This window comes from Balaenoptera musculus, chromosome 9 (genome assembly GCF_009873245.2).
Source record: "Balaenoptera musculus isolate JJ_BM4_2016_0621 chromosome 9, mBalMus1.pri.v3, whole genome shotgun sequence".
NCBI classification, from domain to species: Eukaryota; Metazoa; Chordata; class Mammalia; order Artiodactyla; family Balaenopteridae; genus Balaenoptera; species Balaenoptera musculus.
In genome coordinates, this window is record NC_045793.1 from 75,550,612 (window position 1) to 75,572,149 (window position 21,538).

The following is a 21,538-nucleotide window of genomic DNA, read 5'->3' on the forward strand; positions in this document are numbered from 1 at the left end:
GGTCCAGTTTTTATAGCTGCCCAGGAACTTGGACATGCTGTTAAGTTGAAAGTTTAGCTAAATCAAATGGAGGCATCACTACATCCTAGTTATAGCTTTGTGGCTTTCCTCCAGTGCTGGCCTCCCCAGATCCATCTCCTGCCTTGTCTGCTTGCTCTGAGAGGGGAAGCTGGGTTCCATCTTACCTCCCCATGCCCTTAGTCCTCAGTTGCGTCTTTGTTTTAATGTTCTGTCAGTAAGCCATTGAAGGCTACCTCTTTCGAGGATTGGAAACTCACCTGGAAGATTGCTAGCTTATGCTGGACTCAAACTTGCCTTTAACCCAGGCTTGGTCTCTAAAGTTTAAAGACAAAAATAAAAAACAGGAACAAACTAACAATAAAATGCCTTCACCAAAGTAGCAAACAAAAACAAAAAACCAGCATGTAATTTAGAAAACTCTTTGGCTCTTCATTTAACACTTGTGGCTGCTCTGTCTGGTGGTAATCTTCCTGGGACTACTGTTGGTACTATTACCATCACCAAGAGCAGGGTAACACCTGCCCTGCGTTCACCTGCCCTGCATTTGCATTGTTTCCCACCTCTCGTCACCAACCTTCTAAGCAGGGACCACTGGTTTCCCTGTTGTACAGGTGAGAGGCTGGCAGCCAAAAGCGCAAGATCCCTGAGCGGGTAAGGGGCCCATTCGGCACTTTCATGCCAGAGCTCGTATTCTTAAATCCTGCTCTGGACTATTGCACAAATGTTTGCCTCTTCCGAAGGAGGAGTAAAAGGAAAGGAAGACAAGAAATAGAGTAAAAAGGAGTGAGGAAAGTCTAACTTTTGATTTTGTGGGCAGTAGGAAGTACAGGGAAGGCAATAACTTGCCCAATTTGACAGAACTGGAAATCTAACCCAGGTCCTAGGATTCAAACCCCACATCCCTGGCTGCCTCCACAGTTTTTTCCTGGGAGCCTATTAGCACTATGAGTGGTTTAGGAGAGGAGCTCAAATATAACACTGCCATTTTGTGCGTTATTCAATTTTTGTTATTTAATAAACCAAACTTACAACCACAGTATCTAATAGATTCTCTACTTTGACCAGACCCAAAAGGAGCTAAAAAGTACAAATAGGATATATTGGGAGTCTGAGATTGTCATGTACACACTGCTATATTTAAAATAGATAACAAGGACCTACTGTAAAAAAAAAAACAAAAAAAAAAAACAGAAAAAATGAAATTAAAAAAATAAAAATAGATTTGGAATTATTGAAAATTAACATAGGTATTAAATATGTACAGTTTTGTATATTAATTATACTTCAGTAAAGCTGTGAAAAATTAACACAGAAATAATTTCTGAGAAAAACTACCAAGATGGACAGTAGGTGTACGACATTACATGTTACGAAATTATCCCAAGTTAAACTTGAAAGGGAGAGCTTCCCTGGTGGCGCAGTGGTTGAGAGCCCGCCTGCCAGTGCAGGGGACGTGGGTTCGAGCCCTGGTCCGGGAAGATCCCACATGCTGCGGAGCAACTAAGCCCGTGCGCCACAGCTGCTGAGCCTGTGCTCTAGAGCCTGCAAGCCACAACTACTGAGCCCACGTGCCACAACGACGGAAGCCCACGTGCCTAGAGCCCGAGCTCCGCAACAAGAGAAGCCACTACGAGAGGCCTGCGCACCACAACGAAGAGTAGCCCCCACTCGCCGCAACTAGAGAAAGCCCGTGAGCAGCAATGAAGACCCATTGCAGCCAAAAATAAATAAATAAAATAAATAAATTTATTAAAAAAAAAAAACTTGAAAGGGAAACTATTTTCCTTTTTTTTTTTTTTAATCTGCCTCCTTTCCCTTCCTTGAATACAATACTCTTGAAAGACTGAATTCAAAAGTACAGATATATAGTCATCTTTGCTGGTCTTGGGGAGGTGTAAAATCCTATGTAACCCTTAAAGTGTTTGATTTCATTCTGGCCTCCAGGCATTGGTTTTCATTCAAAGTTTGGTGTCATTTTCAACAACGGGGACATGCTGGGCATTTGCTTGAAGAGTCAGGTGGCCAGGGTACTTGGTGTGGCAGCGATTGCCCCTGCTGGAGAACCAGGACACCAAGTAGAAGAGATTTGTTTGTGCTTCTGTGCTTACAGTGAGCCATCACAGAGAGTAGAAATGAAACACTTTTTCTTAATGTAAGGAAAAAACAGTTTCTGCTTTGCATTCGATTATGCATTGGCTTCAACAGTGTTTTCCAAAGCAGATTAGTGGGGAAACCTTGGATGTATAACCATTGGATACTGGCACTTTGCTTATTTTTATTTTTGCTTTCACCATGATTGGCTGTAAATTGACTACAAATGGGATCAACCGGTTTTCATTAAGGGGCCAAATGTAGCAGGAAGGAGGTTCTCCACTCCCAGCTCTAAAAGTGAAAAATACAGCATCGCATCACCGTCACCGTAGCCGCACCAGCACCGGCAGCCATCTCCTCCCGGGTCACCCCCCACCCCCCCACTGCCACCCCCCCCCCAAAAGAAAACTGGAGATAAATGAATGGCAGAATAAATAATTTATGCTAATGAAATTACTGCAATTAGTAGTTCTACAATGACCCTTTTAAAAGCCACAGCTGTTAATGTCAGGAAGTGCTGTCACTACTGACCTTATCATAAGAGAAAGTGACAAATTGAGAATGCGGGGAAGACCAGTCATCAAAGAGGTCTGTTCTGGAACGATTAGAGTTTTCTGAAAAACAGTGTGAATTACAACCAGCTGCTCCCTGGCTCTGCAAGTCTCCCATGCTGTGCCATTTTGTTAAGTCCGATAACAATAGTTATTTTGCCCCATTGAGACAAGTTGTCTCGGACCACTTCCAGCTCTACCGGAAACCACTTCTTCCATCGCGGATTTACAAATGAAACTGTTGTTAAAGAAAGCTTTTCAGGGCAGCCGAGGAACCTCCTCATAAGGATCATGGTTGAGCAGAGGCCAGGTTTTGTGTTTTTTTTTTTTCTTTTCTGCAAGGAGGTTGCACTTGGCTGGGGACATATTTATATTTTAGAAATATACACGCTGGCTTTTAGTCTCATTAAAACCACACAGGACAGGCGTGAATTTCTGCCCATGTTTATATTGTAGTCAAGTTCTCTAAAAAATAAAATCCCTAAGGGGATATGATTTATATGGTGTTGCTTAACTTCCTTATAAATTTATATTCTGAATTCACTACTTGGTAATGTACATACGTCTCAGATCTAGTAGAAACAAAGAATATTCAGGATTTGTATCATTCTGTATTTAACTTTTGCTTTCAAAACATTTTCGTTACTAGCGCAATAGATTTTTAATATGCAGAACAGTCCGGTATGTACATATTTTAAACCCAGTCAAGCGTTTTCCGCGAGGTTGGAGAGCCAAGTGTTTAGAAATTGCTTTGGAGCCGTTCTTCTCCGACAAGAATCTGCCTGTCTCTCCTCGCACCCCAGGTTGTGATATTAATGGCGCAGGTTTGAAACGTTTAACTGCATCACCAGCCGCTTGTGTGCAATTTCCCCAAAGCTGTCTGAGCTTTATTGACAACACTTTGGTAAATTATGTGTGACTTTCCTAAGAGTTGGTGTAGCTCATTTAATTCATATTAATTGATTTTTAGGCTCCCGTTGATTAATTGAACCTGGTTCATCTCGTACAGAATGCAATAAATAATCATTAAAATGCGGGAGATGTGACTCCACAAATTAAAAGGGGAACTACTTCAGAAGTCAGAGAGGACAAAATGGAAAGAACGTCTAGTGGGGGGGGGGGGGTTCTCCAGTAAGTCTTCAAAGTAGAGTTGCTCAATTTTTTGTTTGTTTCCAAATGAGAATACATATAATCATAATATTTTTCTCCCAGGAGCAGTGACTTTTATACCTTATCCTTCAGTTTGTTTCCACATGAGTTCTTATAAAACTGTATATTTCTCAGTTTAACCTTTTTTTTTTTTTTTTTCAGTGACTGTTGGTTTTCTTTGGCTGACGTTTAGCTTGAAAGCAACACCAAAAATACTTCTCTGAGTACTGGGTCTCAATTTCTCCATTTTCTCTTGCGCACGCTTGATAAAAATCAAGTCGTGAAAAGCAGTGCTTCTGTCGCATCTTGGCTTTTGGGTTTGGTATGTGGAGCACATACAAATCCTTTGGCCTACTTGGCAAGAAGAGGTTACAAAGCTGAAAGGTTTCTTGTCATCTCTGCAATTCCGTGGACATCTCTGAAAGACTAAGTTTTCCTAGAAACTAAGCTGTTCTGGCTTTTAGAAAATAAATACTGCATAATTTCGCTGATTTTTCTTCTTTTATAAATTTGCATTTTTGTTTTCATTTGAGAGAATTTCATGTGAATTGCCATGTGTATGTTTCAGCCCCTGGATAAAGATTCTATTAGCCTCTTCATGGCACACGTTCACACTAGCGTAAACGAAATGAGTACCAGGTATTACCAGAATGAGAGAAGACACAACTATACCACCCCAAAGAGTTTTCTGGAACAAATATCACTGTTTAAGAACCTGTTGAAGAAGAAACAAAACGAGATATCCCAGAAGAAAGAGCACTTGGTGAATGGCATCCAGAAGCTAAAAACCACAGCCTCTCAGGTATGACCAGGGTATGTTACTACTGAGTGAAATCAGTGCTCCTAAAATGAAAAAATACATTTGCTTTTGAAGCAGCATTTTAACCCACTTGTATAAGATGCATAGTGCTAAAATTTACAGTTTAATGATACAGAGAACACACAGTTCCTGCTTTCCTAAGGCTGGAAAGGGGTCAGCCAGTCACACTATCACAGCTGGTTTGGAGAGAGCCCTTCGGTTGTAGGCCTGACTCCGTGCCGGGCGGTGTCGAGATGTTGAACAGAGCAGGCCCAGCTGATTCCCCTCTCCTCTCCCACTGCTTTGATGCTCTGGGCTTATCATCAGGAACTTTGTCACAGGACAATGGAAATGAGATCCCTCTTGGTCTCAGATTCTCAACCCCTCCAGTGAAGGCAGCATTTCCTGGCCGATGCTGTGATAATGGGTGTCGTGATTGGGGTCCCTAAGTATAGCAGTCTTCTCTGGCCTTGGTGTCTGATCTGCTCCCTTTAGCCACTATCTCTCTTAGGTGAAAGTATCCAGTGTTGCTTTCATCCTCAACCATAAGGCCTCCACTACCTTGAAGGATGGCACCTCTAACCTCCTGGAGTCAATCAGGAGGGAATTAGCATAGGATGTTAATCATGTGTGGGTCTGCACACGTATTATCAGATTTTATGGTTAAAAATCAAACAAGTTTATGAAGTAGGTGTTCCTACTGAAATTTTACACATGAGGCTTAAAGAGTTGAAGGCCACAGAGCCCATGAGTTTTGAATTGGAGCCCAGATCTCTGTAAAGCCCATAGTTCCAAGCTGCCTCTCTGTGACTGGTAAAAGAAATTAGAATGAGAGAAGACAAAGACTTTGGAGATGGGCCAGCAAGGCTCTAGAGCTAGAGGAAAAAAACAATCCTCACCTCAAGGCCAGAAACTCCCGGGGCCTTTTCAGAGCATTTGTCATCGGGTTGTACACCCATATGCTTTTCAAGAAATTGGGCCAGTTTTCCCCCCAAGAGTGCTGGTGGCTGGAAATGAGACAGAACCTGGCTGGGGGAGTGTATGTTGGTGACTTTCACCCTGAAGGACTCTCTGGCCGTGTCCTTCCAGTATGTCTGAAGGCCAAAGCATCACTTGCCTCTTTCCCCCTTCATTTCATACACCAGGAATGGCTCTTTGGTGAAACACTGTGATCTGTGCTGAGCAGTGGGTAGACGGACCACGATTGGGAAAGAGAAACCGGAGTGAGGAGGTTTCCACGACAGTTTCCAAGACTGAGTGTTGCAAAGAATAGTTGCTGGAAAACCCCCAAAGAATATATTCTTATATGTGCATCTTTTCCTTCACTTTCAAAGAATGTCTTTCTTTGCTCTCTCTTTTTATATATGTTTTATCTTACTCTTTTTGTCTTCTTTCTCTTTCATTTGTCTTCCCTCTCCCTGTGCCTCCAGTTCCATCTCACTTGAATCAAAACCCTTTTCCCTAGTAAAGACTTTTTGTTAGGAGTCCTGTTAAGCTAAAAGTGGAAGAGATCTGTGTCCCAGAGCATTTATGTCCCTCTGAATGATGACTCAAAATGAGCCTGTTGACTTTGCCCCAGGAGATGACAGTGTTGGCTAAACTGAACTCAGTACCGGTGGGGCCTCTGCCACACTGCGAGAGTTTTCTCCCCAAATGACAGAGACTAAAGCACGGGGAGTAGCATACTGGTTCATCTCAGTGGTGGCAGCATATCAGTCACAGAGAAGGAGAAGAGAAAGTCTGTGGTTTCCTGACAGTCATCTCAGTTGTGTGTTGTTGAGCTGGGGGTTGGGGAGAGGAAGAAAGAAAGGGACAGGTGATTCATGGTGTCTGCCATGTTCACAGCTGTTTGGGGTCTCCTTATTCCCCCTGGCTAGAAACAATAGGCAGAAAGTCTGAGAAGATACACAAGGTCTTGATGGAAGGACTACTGATGATTTCTTGCCATTAGGTGTTTGTGCATGTGGTTGGAATATCTAATAGCACCTTAAGAGTTTTTAAAATCAATTTATTATGAAGAGGAAGCATAGTCTCCTATGTGGACAACCAGAAAGCCTGACAGTGTAAGATCAGGTGGTGTGCAGAGCAAGATGTCTTCATCTTGGAGCGTGTGCCCTTGCAGCAGTCCCGCAGAGCGGGATATCCATGCCGTCTGAAGTATGTCCAAACCGTAGCGCTGTTCATGCATTGCAGCAAAGCCCTAAACCCCTTCTATAGCCAGGTGGCCCCTCTGCAGATTTAGCATAGGTCGTAATAGAGAACCCAAGTGAATTCTCTTCATCGATAAGTCTCGCATCCAGGGCTTGAGATGCTTTGGATATTTCAGACCTAACAGCTTCCTTAGAGATTGAAATCAGGGCTTGAAATAAGTTTCCTCCTAATCTCTTGGATGATGATTTTGATTATGGCCTAACATGTGACTAGTTTCACACGGCTAAAAAGAAGAGAGAAGCAAACATGACTGTGCAGTGTGACCCTGAGTTCACAGAGAGGCTAAAAAAATCAGTCTTAGCTTAAACTCTAGTAGTACAGGTAGCAGTCCCAGTACCAGTTGTGCCTTTTAGGGTAGAGTGTAAATAACCCATGTTGGCCGGGAGGTTACAGGCGTCCTTGGATATAGCAGTGGAGTGTGGTTCCACAAGATGAAATTCCTGAAGTGTTTTTAGCAATGGAGTCAAAATAAATGGTTGTGATTGTTCTTTGTGATTAAAAAAAAAAAAAAAAAGAACACAAACAGTAATATTTATACCCCACAGGGGGCATGAGTGACACATGCTCGGGTGACATGTGCTCAGGTGGGGACAGCTGGTGGTGCTTCCCTGAGCTGAGAAGATAAACGTCTAGTTGGTGCTGACCTAAGTTAATGACTTTTTCCGCAAAACCATTGGAAAACATTATTCTGTTGATTCCTGTGTTTTTAAAAAAATGCATTTTTTTTTTAAACACAGGGGCTGCATTTTTCACATGGAATTAAAGTCAAATCAGGGTAGAAACAGACACAAGATAGAAATTGCTAGGCATCCCTGAATTCACTTAAAAAAATAAGCTATATCTGATGTTTGTTGTTATTGACACAGGTTTCTTCAAAGTCATGACTTTTCCTTTAGGTAGGGGATCTGAAAGCCAGACTCGCCTCTCAAGAAGCTGAGTTACAACTGAGAAATCACGATGCTGAAGCTCTGATCACAAAGATCGGGCTTCAGACGGAGAAAGTGAGCCGGGAAAAGGCCATCGCCGATGCCGAGGAGAGAAAGGTCAGGCTAATTCCACCACTTAGAGTACAGAGCTATATTTAGCACAAAATAAACCTTTGTAGGTGAACAGTTTTGAACAACTTCCTCTCCAGGGAGCGTAAAATCTAAAGAATTATTATAGTTACACATGTAACAGCATTTCACACCATGATTACCACTTGACCTTTCTTTACATTATGCATTTTCCCAACCTTTTAGCTCTTTTAATGATATGAAAGAACAATAAATACTGAGCTCATTCAAGCATATAATGGATGTGGATCTTGAACATCAGGCCTATTTGTAATACAGTAAAGGTCAGGAAGTCACCTCGGAGGTTTCTAAAGCTTTTCAGTTTTTAGGCAAATTGAACAACTCAATTGTTAACAAAGCCCATTCCGTCACTTTGCAAGATGGTTTTCGAATTTTGCATTTTAATAATACCACTTGAGTTTATTATTATATCCTAAGCTAAATTTGTTCTTTTTCAGTCAGTGGAGGCCCTGGCATTCTGTATGATGTTTTATTGTTGGAAACAATTACTTTTAAGATTATATAGATTCTGCTTTCTTTGTACTTGGGTTTCCAGTAATTCTGAAATAAATATAAGTTATATTGTCATCTTCTCTTACCAAAACTTCAGCTACAAGTAGAAGGTATTTTATTTTTGTGTATCTCACTTCCCAAAAGAACTATAGCAAACAGAATAATTACTAAATATTTGTTTAAAAATTGAATGACTGTATACGTGCAAGGTCAGTTATCTTATTTTAGAGAAAAGATTATAATCAGGGCTTAGTTAATTAAAAAATGTAAATTTTGACTCCCATAGCCTGTGAATCAGTAGCCGTTATGCTATTATTCTGCATTAACGATATGAGAAAATATTTGTGTTTTTCCAGTGATGTTGCCCTTCATTAATAGGCAGTTGAGTTGTTTTCCTTTTGTTGTAATGTGTATTGAGCATGTTTGCCTTTAGCTTGCGCAACTAAAGACTTTAAAAGCATATTGAAAGTCAAAATGCTAAATAAATGATTTTTTTAAAAAACTTATTTTTGAAGTTAAAGATAAGGCATGTTTGGCATGGCCAAGAGGCATATAATTCCTAATTCTGGTAATAAGTATTTCCATTGAGTTTCAGATAAGTGGAAGATATCCTTAAAAGTATATTTTTATATTAAGTAATTAGGTCTCACACATGGTGTGATTATCATAAGCTAATTCCACCCAGGGGATGTTTTTCAGGCATTACACAAATTTGTGATACTCCAATAATTACTATATCATAACCCATCTCTACAGATCTTAAAATATGACAAGTACTCTGGAGGACTTTTCACATTTTTGCATGTGAATTTCTAAGGCAAAATTATCCTCACAAAGGGGGAAAAATGTTTTAGCAAATTAGAACTCATCTGACAGGTTGTTTCAAGAAGTTCTCCAAACATGGAAAGGACACATAGTATTTTGTATATCTAATCCATACCAAGAAATAAAAATAATACTTAAAATTATTTTCATTTTATCCATGAGGCTTAATTTAGTTATAAACAACAAATATTGTCTGAGCACCTATTTTTTGCCTGGCACTTTTCTAGGTTCTTGAGGATATATGTATATGATATGCAAGGTGCCTGCACGTAGCTTACATTGTAATGGGAAAGACAGGAGACAAGTGACATGTTGATAGACAAGGTATTTTGGGTTAGCGAGAAGGGCTATGATGAAAGTCAAATGATGTTATGGTGGAAAGAACTCTTTTAAGTTGGTGGTCATGGAAGGAGAATCTATTTGTAATTAAACTATGTAGAGTCAAGGAATTAATCAAGACCAAGTATGTGCTATGGGCTCACATTGGTCATATGTTCATCAATGTGCTAGATTCTATGTGGTTATTAAAAAAGGGTGTATATGGTCTCTGTGATTCTATGAAATTGGGGTCTCAAGATATAATACATAAGAAGTAATTAAAAAGTAACAAAAGTACATTGCCACATTTAATATGGCTAAACAAATATTGGGGTTTAGAGGCTGCCTTGCTGTGCATCTTGACAACCCATGTAGAGAAGCTGGTTGAAATTGTTGCTTCAAGTTTATAAAATCATCGAGGGCTATTCAAATCATGGGCATTGCCAGCAGTGACTTCAAGTAACAGAAGTACCATTAAGCTTGTGAAAATTAGATCTTCCATCTTTGTTTCACGTATCAGCTCCAAATTCTAAGGATCCTCTGATCCCTTTCAAACTGCTTTCTTTGTTGAATAGTAATCCTCATGAGTGAAAGTGCCTTCCAAATTGCAGAGCTCATATAATCTCTTCAAAAGGTGGACATCCACCCTGATTTTGAATGATCTTCGGTTTTTTAATGTTTATTTTCTAAAGATGGGTGGGGCTGAATTTTGGAGGACCATCAGGAATTTCTTAAAGACAGGTGAGAGCCATGTACTTGCTAGCTAAGGCTGCCATAACAAAGTATCAGGGACTGGGAGGGTTAAACAACAGAAATTTATTTTCTCAGCGTTCTGGAGTCTGGAAATCCAAGGTCAGGGTGTTGGCAGATTTGGTTTCTCCAGAGGCCTCTCTCCGCTGGGCTTGCAGACGGCCACCTTCTCTCTGTGTCCTCATGTGCCCTTCCCTCTGTGCACACACCCCTGCCAACTCTTGTGTGTAACCAGATTTCCTCCTCTTATAAGGACATTAGTCAGATTAGATTAAGCCCCACCCTAACAGGCTTGTTTTAATTTAATCATCTCTTTAAAGGCCCTCTCTGTAAATACGATCACATTCAGAGGTCCTGGGGTTAAGGCTTCAACCTGAGAATTTTGAATGGACACAGTTCAGCCCATAGCAAGCAGTTATTGTGACTTTATCCTCTTGTGACCGCCACTAAATTTCAGGAACCATCTGCAAGGAGCTTTTGACTAGCAGAGGGTGGAAAAATTCTGGTGTACCCAAGAATGGGACTGTCTCCAAATCAGCTTTAACGGACGATGGTAGAGGGAAAGCACATACTCTAAGCCATCTGTGTAGCTCTTCCACCTTCTCCAGGTTGGGCCTCACTAACCAGTCCCCAGGAACCTTGTTTGGGGTGGGGGAGGGCAGAGGAAATTGCACAGTGAGGCTTCCCAAGTCCCTGAGATACAAAGCATTTTCACAACTCTAGTGTAGTTGCACTTAGGGTGAAAGGGATTGGGAATGAGAAATAAGTTGACCAACCTAGAGTATTTTTTTCCTTTGCATTTGTGGCGTTTTAGTTATTAAATGTTCTAGATTGCTCTGCTTATCAAAATTACCCAAAGGAGTAATACTCCATTACCAGTAAAGGAGTTAGAGGGAGAAGACTCTATGACCCCCAGTCTCATAGAAATAGCATTTAGAAGAAATACTCTCTAAGGTTTCTTCTAAGTATTAAAAAACTATGATCCTGAGTCCAGTTTAAAATGATGTTATTACAAATGGTCACAAACAGCATGTGTAGATTTAGTATATCCTTAAGGAAAATAAATAAGCCTGATGTAATAACTCACTCAAATACAGCCTCTGTTTCATCCGTAGCAGTATTCTCCAGCACATTGAAAATGTATAATAGTATCCTTAGAGTGTTCATGGTCCATTCCTGGCAGTTTTGAGGATTGTGGTTTTAGAGCAGTTCTCCGTAAGCATGCAGTTTCCTTACAGATGTTAACAGTAGCCCGTAAGTATTGGCCGGAGGTCAGATATCTACCATGGACCAATTATGTTCATAAAAGGTGCAGTACATAGCAAAATAACGGTTAATCAGGAGAAGGGTAATTACTGCTAATAAAGCTGTGGTAGACAACAAAATTTGTTGTAAGCAGTGTGTACGTTTATGGGTACAGTTGTAAACCTGTTCAATCCAAACACATCTGAACAAATGCACTTTTGTTCACACTTGATCATTCACAATCGCCATCACATCAGCAACCATCCCATATGCTGACTGGATCCTGGTGCCCAGCGCCACAGCTTTGAAAGTCACATTTCTGCTGAGGACAAAGATTTTATTCTTCCTGGACATTCGAGTTCTATCAGTGTTCTAAAGGGAGGAGGTTAGAAACCCCAAAGTTTCTCATTTTGGCTTGGTTTGAGTTTACCAACATGGCTTCCCTATATGCATATTATATGTGTTCATGCCAGGGGGCTAATGCAAGACCCTCTTTGGCATGTGAATAGTGTCCCTGGACCCTCAACAGTAGAGCGGACAGCAAACATCACGGTCCCATTGCCACAGACAGACCTGGGTTGTTGCAGCTGTAGTTTCTTACCAGGTCCTTAGAGAAACCAAGAATTAGTCTTCATAAAAATTTTTTCTATGATCAAGCATGCATGGGATAGAACAATATCTTCTATCCTGTTGAACAGAAAAGCTTCACATTTATTCTTAAAAATTAGTTAACATGGCTTTTAGGTAATGTAAATGTGAGTAATCAGGTAACGTAGGCAAGCTAAATGTAAGGAAAAATTAGAGAATTTTAGCAAAAATGTTTTGTGGTCTAGGTTACTGAGCCAGCTTGGATTTTCACTTGTTCAGGACTCGCTGAAAAAGAAAACTGAAGAACAGAGGAATTGCTTAATCTTGCATTTATTAATAATGGCACCTTGTAATTAAGATAGAGCCTGTCTTGGAGCATTTTGATATTTGAATCCATTTGTGTTGAGATTTGTGTTGTGTGTTTTGTGTGTGTGCAAAGCTTTGTGTATACACTGTGCCTGAAGGGAAGTTAGTCTCTACAGCAAATTCCTCCCCTGTTCAAATACAGACGAATTATTGAACAGTGCCTCTGAGGCAGCCTGCATTTTTCAATAGAGATATCTGAGGTGATAATTTGTGTATGCGGGTTTCTGTGTTTTTCCTCTTTGATTAGGTGACAGCTATTCAGACTGAAGTGTCCCAGAAACAGAAGGAGTGTGAGGCCGACTTACTGAAGGCTGAGCCCGCGCTGGTGGCCGCGACAGCTGCTCTCAATACACTCAACAGGGTAAGGATGATTCCTTGGCTCACTGTTTCCTCAAAATAATATTTGGAGGTTATTAGAGTTTGAATAACTGAACTAAGGGTGAAATTCATGCAACCAAAGAGTTTTGAAAAAGGAAAGAAAGTCCCATTAAATGTTGCAGTTGAAACAAATATTTGAGGTCATCATTCTAGTTGACCTTCCTTTCCCATCTGGAAGTTTGTCCTTCTTCACCCCCACAAGCGGTCTCCTTTTGAATACTTCCACTGCCATGCAGTTTATACTCTTGTGAAAGGCAGTTCTATTGTTAGCAATTGGATTCGGCCCAAATCCATTGATTCATATCATGTGTTGCTTTAAGAACCAAGTGAGGGATTCTCTATTTCCTCTGGATATAAAAAAATAGTATTAATGAGAGACCCTCAAGAAAAGAACAACAGGCTGGAATCAAAGACACCTAGGTTTGACCTACACCGTTTTTCCTGGCTTCACGTTATTAGCAAAACCTCACTGAGCATTCGAATTCCCATAAGAGAAAATAATCTGTGATGGTCAGAAGGAGAGATGGAATTATGGGCAATGTCATTCTAAGAGCCTACAGCTGGTCTTGCCCCTGGGTTCTACTAGGCCTCTGGGGTGAATCCTAGGGCATTACTAGGCCTGAGGATCTTAACTTCAGCTTCAAAGAGGAAAGGATCCAGACTTTCACTGCTCTTCAGAGAAATATTCAATTCGTTTCTCTAAGTATTCTTTTGAAGAAAGTAATTTTGACTGTGAACAGCGAATGATTATCTTCATGGATGTTTCTTATAGTATTACCATAAAGCTGAACAATTTAAAAGAACATAAATATACCATGATAGAAGATTGATTATTCTGCATTCAAATATCCTGCTGCCATTAAAATTATATTGTTGGATCCTAGCTAGCAACAAAATGTTCATGATGTATTAAGTGAATAAAGCAGATTATAAAATAGGATTTAGTGTAACTTTTTTTTATAAGAATATGTTTGTGCATAGGAAAAAATTGGAAAAAAAGAATAATAGTAACTATTATCTCTGAGTAATGGAATTTTGTGTTTTCCTCTTTCTGAGCACTAGAATGTTTATTTTCTTCTCTGTGCTTTGCACTGGCAACTTTTCCTCTGAAGATATTATTATTTACTCAGTCAAAATAAATTAATATCACTTAAATATAAAGCTCAGTATATTTATAAATGATGAAAGTGTCTTGGTTACCCAGCTCTCAGTTAGCATTAGCATATTTTAAGTTTTTGCTTTTGCTCTTGTTTTCACACCCTTTCTGTTCTTTGCAGTTATTTCCCAAATAAATAGCCAGTTTATGGTAATGGAGGAGAATCAGGTTCAACATTTGATGAGGTTTTATAAGCAAGAGTGTATAATATAGCTCAGGAAATTTCACAGGAAATCCTTTTTTAAAAAAACATGTATCATGAACCTACATATATTTCTTATAGATACTAATTCTTTTTTTTTTTTTTTTTTTTTTTAATGGAATCACACACTATGTGGTCTCTTGTGTCTGGCTTATCTTGCTTAGCACGTTTTTTGTTTGTTTTTTTTTTTTTTAAACATACTTTGAATTTTATTTATTTATTTATTTTTGGCTGTGTTGGGTCTTCGTTTCTGTGCGAGGGCTTTCTCTAGTTGCGGCAAGTGGGGGCCACTCTTCATTGCGGTGCGCGGGCCTCTCACTATCGCGGCCTCTCTTGTTGCGGAGCACAGGCTCCAGACGCGCAGGCTCAGTAGTTGTGGCTCACGGGCCCAGTTGCTCCGCGGCATGTGGGATCTTCCCAGACCAGGGCTCGAACCCGCGTCCCCTGCATTGGCGGGTAGACTCTCAACCACTGCGCCACCAGGGAAGCCCTAGATACTAATTCTTGCTCCAAAGTGTTTGTCCTGATACTGGTGATTTATCCCATTAATACCATCTGTTGAGTAAATCAAGATTCTGACCTGCGGAGGTTAAGGAGGAATGCAGAAAGGAGGTTCAGCCTATGCGGGCATCTTCCCAGTTGATAGTCATTATAGTGTAATAGAAGATGGTTTTTGTGCATGTAAAGCAGAAAAACAAAACTAAGGGACTCTGAACTAAGGGACTCTGTTTCTGGGAGGACCTGGTTAAAAGGCAAATATATTCCATAGGTGGGATAGACCCATAAATACCTTAAAACCTATATGTTTATGAAATTCCCTGGACTCAGTGTGCAAGGCTCTGCAGGACTGGTAAATCAGGCAGATAAATTTACTTGGAAGCCAGAAAGGGCAGTGATGTTTCCGAAGTACCAGAAAAGCGCCCAGCAAGAACTGAACCTCCTGGAGTTCCACGGTGGTGGACCCCCGGGTGGGCAGCAAAAACTGCCCAACCGAGACTGGTGTGAAAAGGAGAGGGTGGAAAAGACCAGCCACTGAAGACCAGCTTGAAGACCTAACAGCTGGTCTTGAGAAACCAGACCTCTCCTGGTCTTGAGAGTGTGTGTGCTTTTCTTCAGGTCAATCTCACTGAGCTGAAAGCCTTTCCCAGCCCTCCAAATGCAGTTACCAACGTTACTGCAGCCGTGATGGTCCTTCTGGCTCCCCGGGGCAGAGTGCCAAAAGACCGGAGTTGGAAAGCAGCTAAAGTCTTCATGGGAAAGGTATCAGGCAGCCCGGCAACATGAAAATCCCAACAATTTCTCTGTTCAGTTCTGTGGTTATACTTGACAGCAGGGGTAGGGGAAGGATGGAGTGGGAGTTTGGGATTAGCAGATAATAATTATTATATATATAGAATGGATAAACGACAGAGTCCTAGTGTATAGCACAGGGAACTATATTCCATGTCCTGTGATAAAGCAAAATGGAAAAGAATGTGTATATATGTATAACTGAATCACTTTGCTGTTCAGCAGAAATTAACACAACATTGTAAATCAACTATACTTCAAAAAAATAAATGTTTTAAAAAACATACAATTTGAGGAGAAAAGAGGAAAGCTATAACATTCCCAACTGTTAAAAAAAAAAAAATCATCTTCATATTTGCTAAGTGTAATCTGCTGTATGTTCTCTACACTTAGAATTTTTGTTTGCCAAGTTGTAGATTAGCGTAGGGTTGTAGCACACCTAAGTCAACACCAGCAGCCGTTGGAAGGTTGCCAATTATTTTCAAAATTATGAAAGCAGTTAAGTGTAGGAGGGAGAAAATTACATGGATTTCTTATGCTGGAAAAATGTTACTAATGTACAAGAAGGTAAAGTAAAGGGATTTTGAGGTATGTGTTTTTCTTTTTCTTTTCTGCCTTTCTTTTCTTCAAAATGTGAATGCCTCCTGTGCAGGGACTGAATATTTTACCCTGGGATAGAAGGGATTTTAAAAGTGTCCATTGCTAATTCTAACTTTATACTCTAAAGACTGAAAAAGTCAAACAGTGGGATAAATGGAGCTTGCCAATTTTGCCTTTGTAATGTGAGTCCTAAAAGCTGATTTTAACTTTTGATCTTGGAATTTTCTCTGCAGCCCAAATGGCTCATTGCAATAATTCTTTTTGCCTTACAGGTGGATGATTTTTTGCAAGCGTTAATTAACTATGACAAAGAGCACATTCCAGAGAACTGTCTAAAAGTGGTGAATGAACAGTATTTGAAAGACCCAGAGTTCAACCCAAACCTGATTCGGACCAAATCTTTTGCAGCAGCTGGTCTCTGTGCCTGGGTCATCAACATCATTAAGTTCTATGAGGTATATCAGTTGTGATCAGGTGGTTTACGGGTGTTATTCAGGAAGGGCTGTACATATATTAATTTCTAGGCCAGCAAAAAATGTAAAATAATTTAATATTATCTGAATAAGATAAAGTTCTAAGAATGAGACATGAAGGTGTCAGATTAAACAGAATTCTCTACAGGAGGATATTTTAAATGTTGGAAACTATCTTTTTTTAGGGTAGAGTGAGTAGCTTTTTAAAAAATTAATTAATTGATTTATTTTATTTTTGGCTGCGTTGGGTCTTTGTTGCTGCATGCAAGCTTTCTTTAATTACGGTGAGGGGCTACTCTTCGTTGCGGTGCATGGGCCTCTCATTGCGGTGGCTTCTCTTGCTGTGGAGCACGGGCTCTAGGCCCGTGGACTTCAGTAGTTATGGCACGCGGGCTCAGTAGCTGTGGCTCGTGGGCTGTAGAGCGCAGGCTCAGTAGTTGCGGCCCACGGGCTTAGTTGTTTCGTGGCATTTGGGATCTTCCCGGACCAGGGTTCGAACCCGTGTCCCCTGCCTTGGCAGGCAGATTCTTAACCATTGCACCACCAGGGAAGCCCGAGTGAGTAGCTTCTTTAGATCAAATAGCAGCAATTAATTTGATTTGATTAGATAAAAGCATGTTGGGTAGATTAATTACATTTAGTTAAATTAAAATATTTCAGTTGTTGACTTGAAACGACTGCCAGTCTAAATTCATGTTTAATTAAAGTTCATCCCTGCTCTCAAAGCAAAAATTTACACCAGCTACAGTAATCTTAATGAGATGAGGAAATAACCTTTTGGGGGCTTTAGTGTTTTAATGACAAATGCATTTTTGATGGTATACGGTCTAATCTAAGGTTTGTACTTTCGGGCAGTATAGAGATAGGTAATCATTTTACTTAGTCATTTATTTATCAAATACTTGTCCGTCATTTATGTCCCAAGAACTTTGCAAAGGACTAGATGTAAAAAGGGAACAGTACATGGCCCTCCACTGGGAGGAACTGTCTCATTTTTGTCTTGGAAGGTTGTGTGTTATACTCAAAGATGGAATTGCTGAGGAAATGCCAGTGTCATTCCCAGAATGATTTTCAGAAATTTGGATTATGTCCTTTACACGGGAGACCCACAGGAATAGGACCCTGTCAGTCTCTCCCTCTCTTTAGTGGAAGCCTGTATCAGGCAAGAGTGCAGACGGATCACAGCTGATGGGCAGCCTCTCTCCGTAATGACACTCCTGACCACTGTGCTGGCCTCACACCCTAGGTGAAAAGATGAGCCCAGAGCTAGATCGTGGCTGTGTTCTGTGTCATTTTGCTATAAAATAGGAAATAAAGTTTAATTTCCTTTCTCTCTCCCCAACAGGAGAATAATTGATCCACTCAAATGCTTAAACCACTCATTCAAATAACACTTAAGGTGGCCAGGAACTTAGAAAAGAAAGTGTGGTTAATACTGGGTGAGGACGTCTCCCACATTCCTTTCTGGGTTCAGAGAATTTCTCTACACAGCTTTTCTGCCTTAAAGGCTACACCTGATCCCACCTTCAGGTGTAGTTCCTATACACTACAATTGCTGATGATATGAGGATTATGTCCAAATTTTATGAAAAACTAATTTTAGTATCTTAATGGTATTTGACATGTATAGCATTTTATGCAAGTGCTTGTAACTCTAATGTCCAGAATAAATGAGTAAACAATAGAAAGCTTGGAGGACTTGGAAGGCTGTGTAGATTTTTGTTCTGCCATTAGGTAGTACCATGGCTAAGAATAAACACCAAATTTCTAGGTCACATAGAGATTTTAATTGTAAAGCTTCCAGCAAATGTAAGACTGAATGATTACTTGTCTTTGCCATCTTTATTACCTCGTGAAATAACCCCCACGTGGCTTTTCAGGTCTACTGTGATGTGGAGCCCAAACGGCAAGCATTAGCCCAAGCAAACTTAGAACTGGCTGCAGCTACTGAAAAACTAGAGGCTATCAGGAAAAAGCTGGCGGTAAGTGCAGACTCTAACACTGAAGAAGTTCCCAAGACATGGAACCCCTCCCCGCCTTAGGATCCCACTTTCAGAGAGGGCCACCTCTGAGACCTACCAAACAGGAAGGAATTTCACCTCTCATGGATGTATTCATTTATATTCTCCTTCAGTACATATTCCTTATCTGCTGTATGCTGGACACTGAGCTGGAAAAGTGGGAACTTTGATGGTTTCTGCACTTAAGAAACTTTCATGGTCTGGTAGTAGAAAGAGTGTAGCCCACAGTGATTAAAAAGCAAGGATTCTGGAACCAAAGTGCCTGGGTTTATATCCAGGCTCCAGTATTTACTGTTTTGCCCTGCACAAGTTAGTTAACCTCTCTGAGCCTCTTTTTTCTCAACTGTGAAGGAGGTATTATAATAGCATCCACTTCTTAGGATCGTGAGGATAAAATGACAGTAGTTCATATTGAGAATTTAGTAATCAATATGAATTCATATTGAGAATTTAGTAATCAGTATGAATTCATTTTGAGAATTTCGCATGGTGCCTGGCATATAGTAAGTGCTTAGAAAACACTAACTACAAATATTATCACCATGACTATTTTTACAAATATATAACCAGTCATTGCAGTCCAGTGTTATAAGTATATATGTGACTATATTTAGGATGCAGTAGGAGTGCCAAAAAAGAGCCCAGAGAAATTAGAGAAAGTTTTATAATGAAGGTGTACTTGACATGAGCTGTGAAAATTACTTGCAAATCACCAGGATAACTAGGTCAGGAAAGGTGTTCCTGCTAAAGAATGAAAAAAAGAGGGAAGAAGCAGTTGGTAGACTTGAAGAGTCCTAGTAGGCCAGATCCCGAAGATGGGTGTTTGGGGGAAGGTTAGGAATAGCAGGAAGTAATGGTGAGCAAAAGCCTTCTCTGCCTTTCGTGCTGCAGAATTTAAATTTTATCTGACCTGTAGTATTGGGCGTTGGAAAGATTTTAGTACGTTAATGACTCACTTTTCATCGACTGAATGGAAGCTGGAGGGAGGGGGTCTAGCTGCAGAAAGACAAGTTAGAAGCACTGCAGTGGGTCCTGTTAGGGCCTCAGCTAAGGCAGGAGCAACCACAGTGGAGATGGTGAGATAGATTCAAGGCTGCTGACAGGATAGAGAGGGAGGGGGAGGCGTACGGAATAGAGAGGATGAGTTGGAGTGCCTGACAAGGTAGCATGCAGTAATGCAGTCAGAGTGATAAGGTTGTGTAACCCTGGCAACTTAGGGAAATCCTGAGAGCTTCAGTTTCTTAACTGTAACATAGTGATAATAACCGCTAACTCTCAAGGTGGGCATTTGTGATTTTTGGCTCCCCAGAAACCAGTCTACCTACTTTGGGTGATAACAGCCTGGTTTATCTCTGGGGAATTATCTTTCCTCATTGGATACACTCAGGTAGGACTTTGACCAAGGGTACCTTTTCCTGTCATGGCTGATGACTAGATATGTGGTCCAAGTTTTGCCGATTTGATTCCCCGCCTGCCCCCCCTCCCCCCGGCTCTAGAATTTGAATCATCAGCCAAAGAATAAAACTGAAAACAGAGTTCATGCATTGTAGAGACAGTGTCCAGTTGAAACTTTCCCATAGTTGCTATTCCCAAGTCTCTCTGGAGCTCCGGGAGCCTACATGTACTTCTCTGCCTTCCCCTTCCTTGGAAGAGCTCCCCCATTTTGACGAAATTCCCTTCAGCCTAAATTAGCTGGAGGTGGTTTCTGTTGCTTCCCACCTATAAATTCTGGTGTATCGAGATGCCATTCAGTGTGCCGTACACAGTCGACGCTTCATAAATGTTCATTCCCACTCTCTTTGTGTAGAAAACCCAAGTGAAGATGTTGGGGGTCAGAACTAGAGTTTGAAAGAGAAGCCTGGCTCAGCAACATAGATTTTGGGAGTCGTTGGTGTGAAGATCATGTGTGTAGAGAGGTTGTCCAATGGGAGTGCGAAGAATAAGGGGCAATGGGAGCTGAGGGCAGACCTGAAGGAGAATGCTCCCATCTTGGAGGAAATCCTGCCACGGGTCTCTGAGCAGGTGAAGTCCGCCATCACTGCCATCACCAGTGATGGACTGCCATCACCAGTCCGCCTCTGGTGCTCACAGTGGCCAGGCAGCCAAGCCCAGCTTCTTATAGAACAGGACTTGAACTTGGCCTGATTATGTCTGGGGCCACTACTGTCAACAACGACGACAGCTGACTTAGACAAATTTAGGAGAAACATATCAATTTTATTAAATTTAGCTTCATTCATTGGTCAAAGCTCTCACTGTTAACTTGACTAAGACCTTTAGAAAAATGTCGTCATCTATTATTAATGGCTTTATGTAGATATTAGAAGAAAGTTAATGTTCATGGAAAAGCGATGAGAATGCTCATGTGTGATTCTGAAGTTCAGACTTTCTGTGGTTGTGGAGCTAGTCATCTTTTGGACACAGCCTGCAACGAGCTGAAAAGAACTGCTCACCTCCGTTGATTTCAAAGACCAACAGTAGAAGCAGAGGTTCTTATATCAATCAGCTGCAAAACTAAGTTTGCAGACACAGAGAAAAGAAGACAGAGTAACAATAGCAATGTCTTTGTGTAGATGGGTCCCTTCCATCCCCCTTCCAAGAATGGATTTCCAGAGAGTAGTTATTAATGCAACAGAATCTCTGGCTGCATTTTCCTCCAATGTTCAGTTAGATGGTAGTAATGTGTCAGTGTTCATGTCCTGGTTTTGATGGTTATATTGTGGTTGTCTAGGAGAATGCCCTTTGTAGGAAATACACTACACCCTGAAGTAAAAAAAAAAAAAAAAAGTTCTCTATGGAGACTGGTCATGCCAAAGTCCACGACAAACTCTGCACAGATTCTATCTGTTGGCACACAGTCAAATCAAGGTTTGAGCCCAGGTGAAATGATGTTTTTTGCTAGCTTTGCTTTCATCTCCTTCAGCCTCTCTTTTCTC

General features: G+C 40.8%; 1 protein-coding gene across 1 annotated transcript in view; it reads left to right on the forward strand.

Annotated features, from left to right (window-relative positions):
- The window catches only part of DNAH11 (dynein axonemal heavy chain 11), a 306,796-nt gene that overhangs the window by 189,574 nt on the left and 95,684 nt on the right, over positions 1-21,538 (forward strand). The window contains exons 54-59 of the mRNA XM_036864125.1: positions 4,381-4,614; positions 7,719-7,865; positions 12,730-12,843; positions 15,335-15,478; positions 16,381-16,563; positions 18,462-18,563. Of these exons, the coding sequence (XP_036720020.1) occupies positions 4,381-4,614; positions 7,719-7,865; positions 12,730-12,843; positions 15,335-15,478; positions 16,381-16,563; positions 18,462-18,563 (924 nt within the window). The remainder of the gene's footprint in view (positions 1-4,380; positions 4,615-7,718; positions 7,866-12,729; positions 12,844-15,334; positions 15,479-16,380; positions 16,564-18,461; positions 18,564-21,538) is intronic.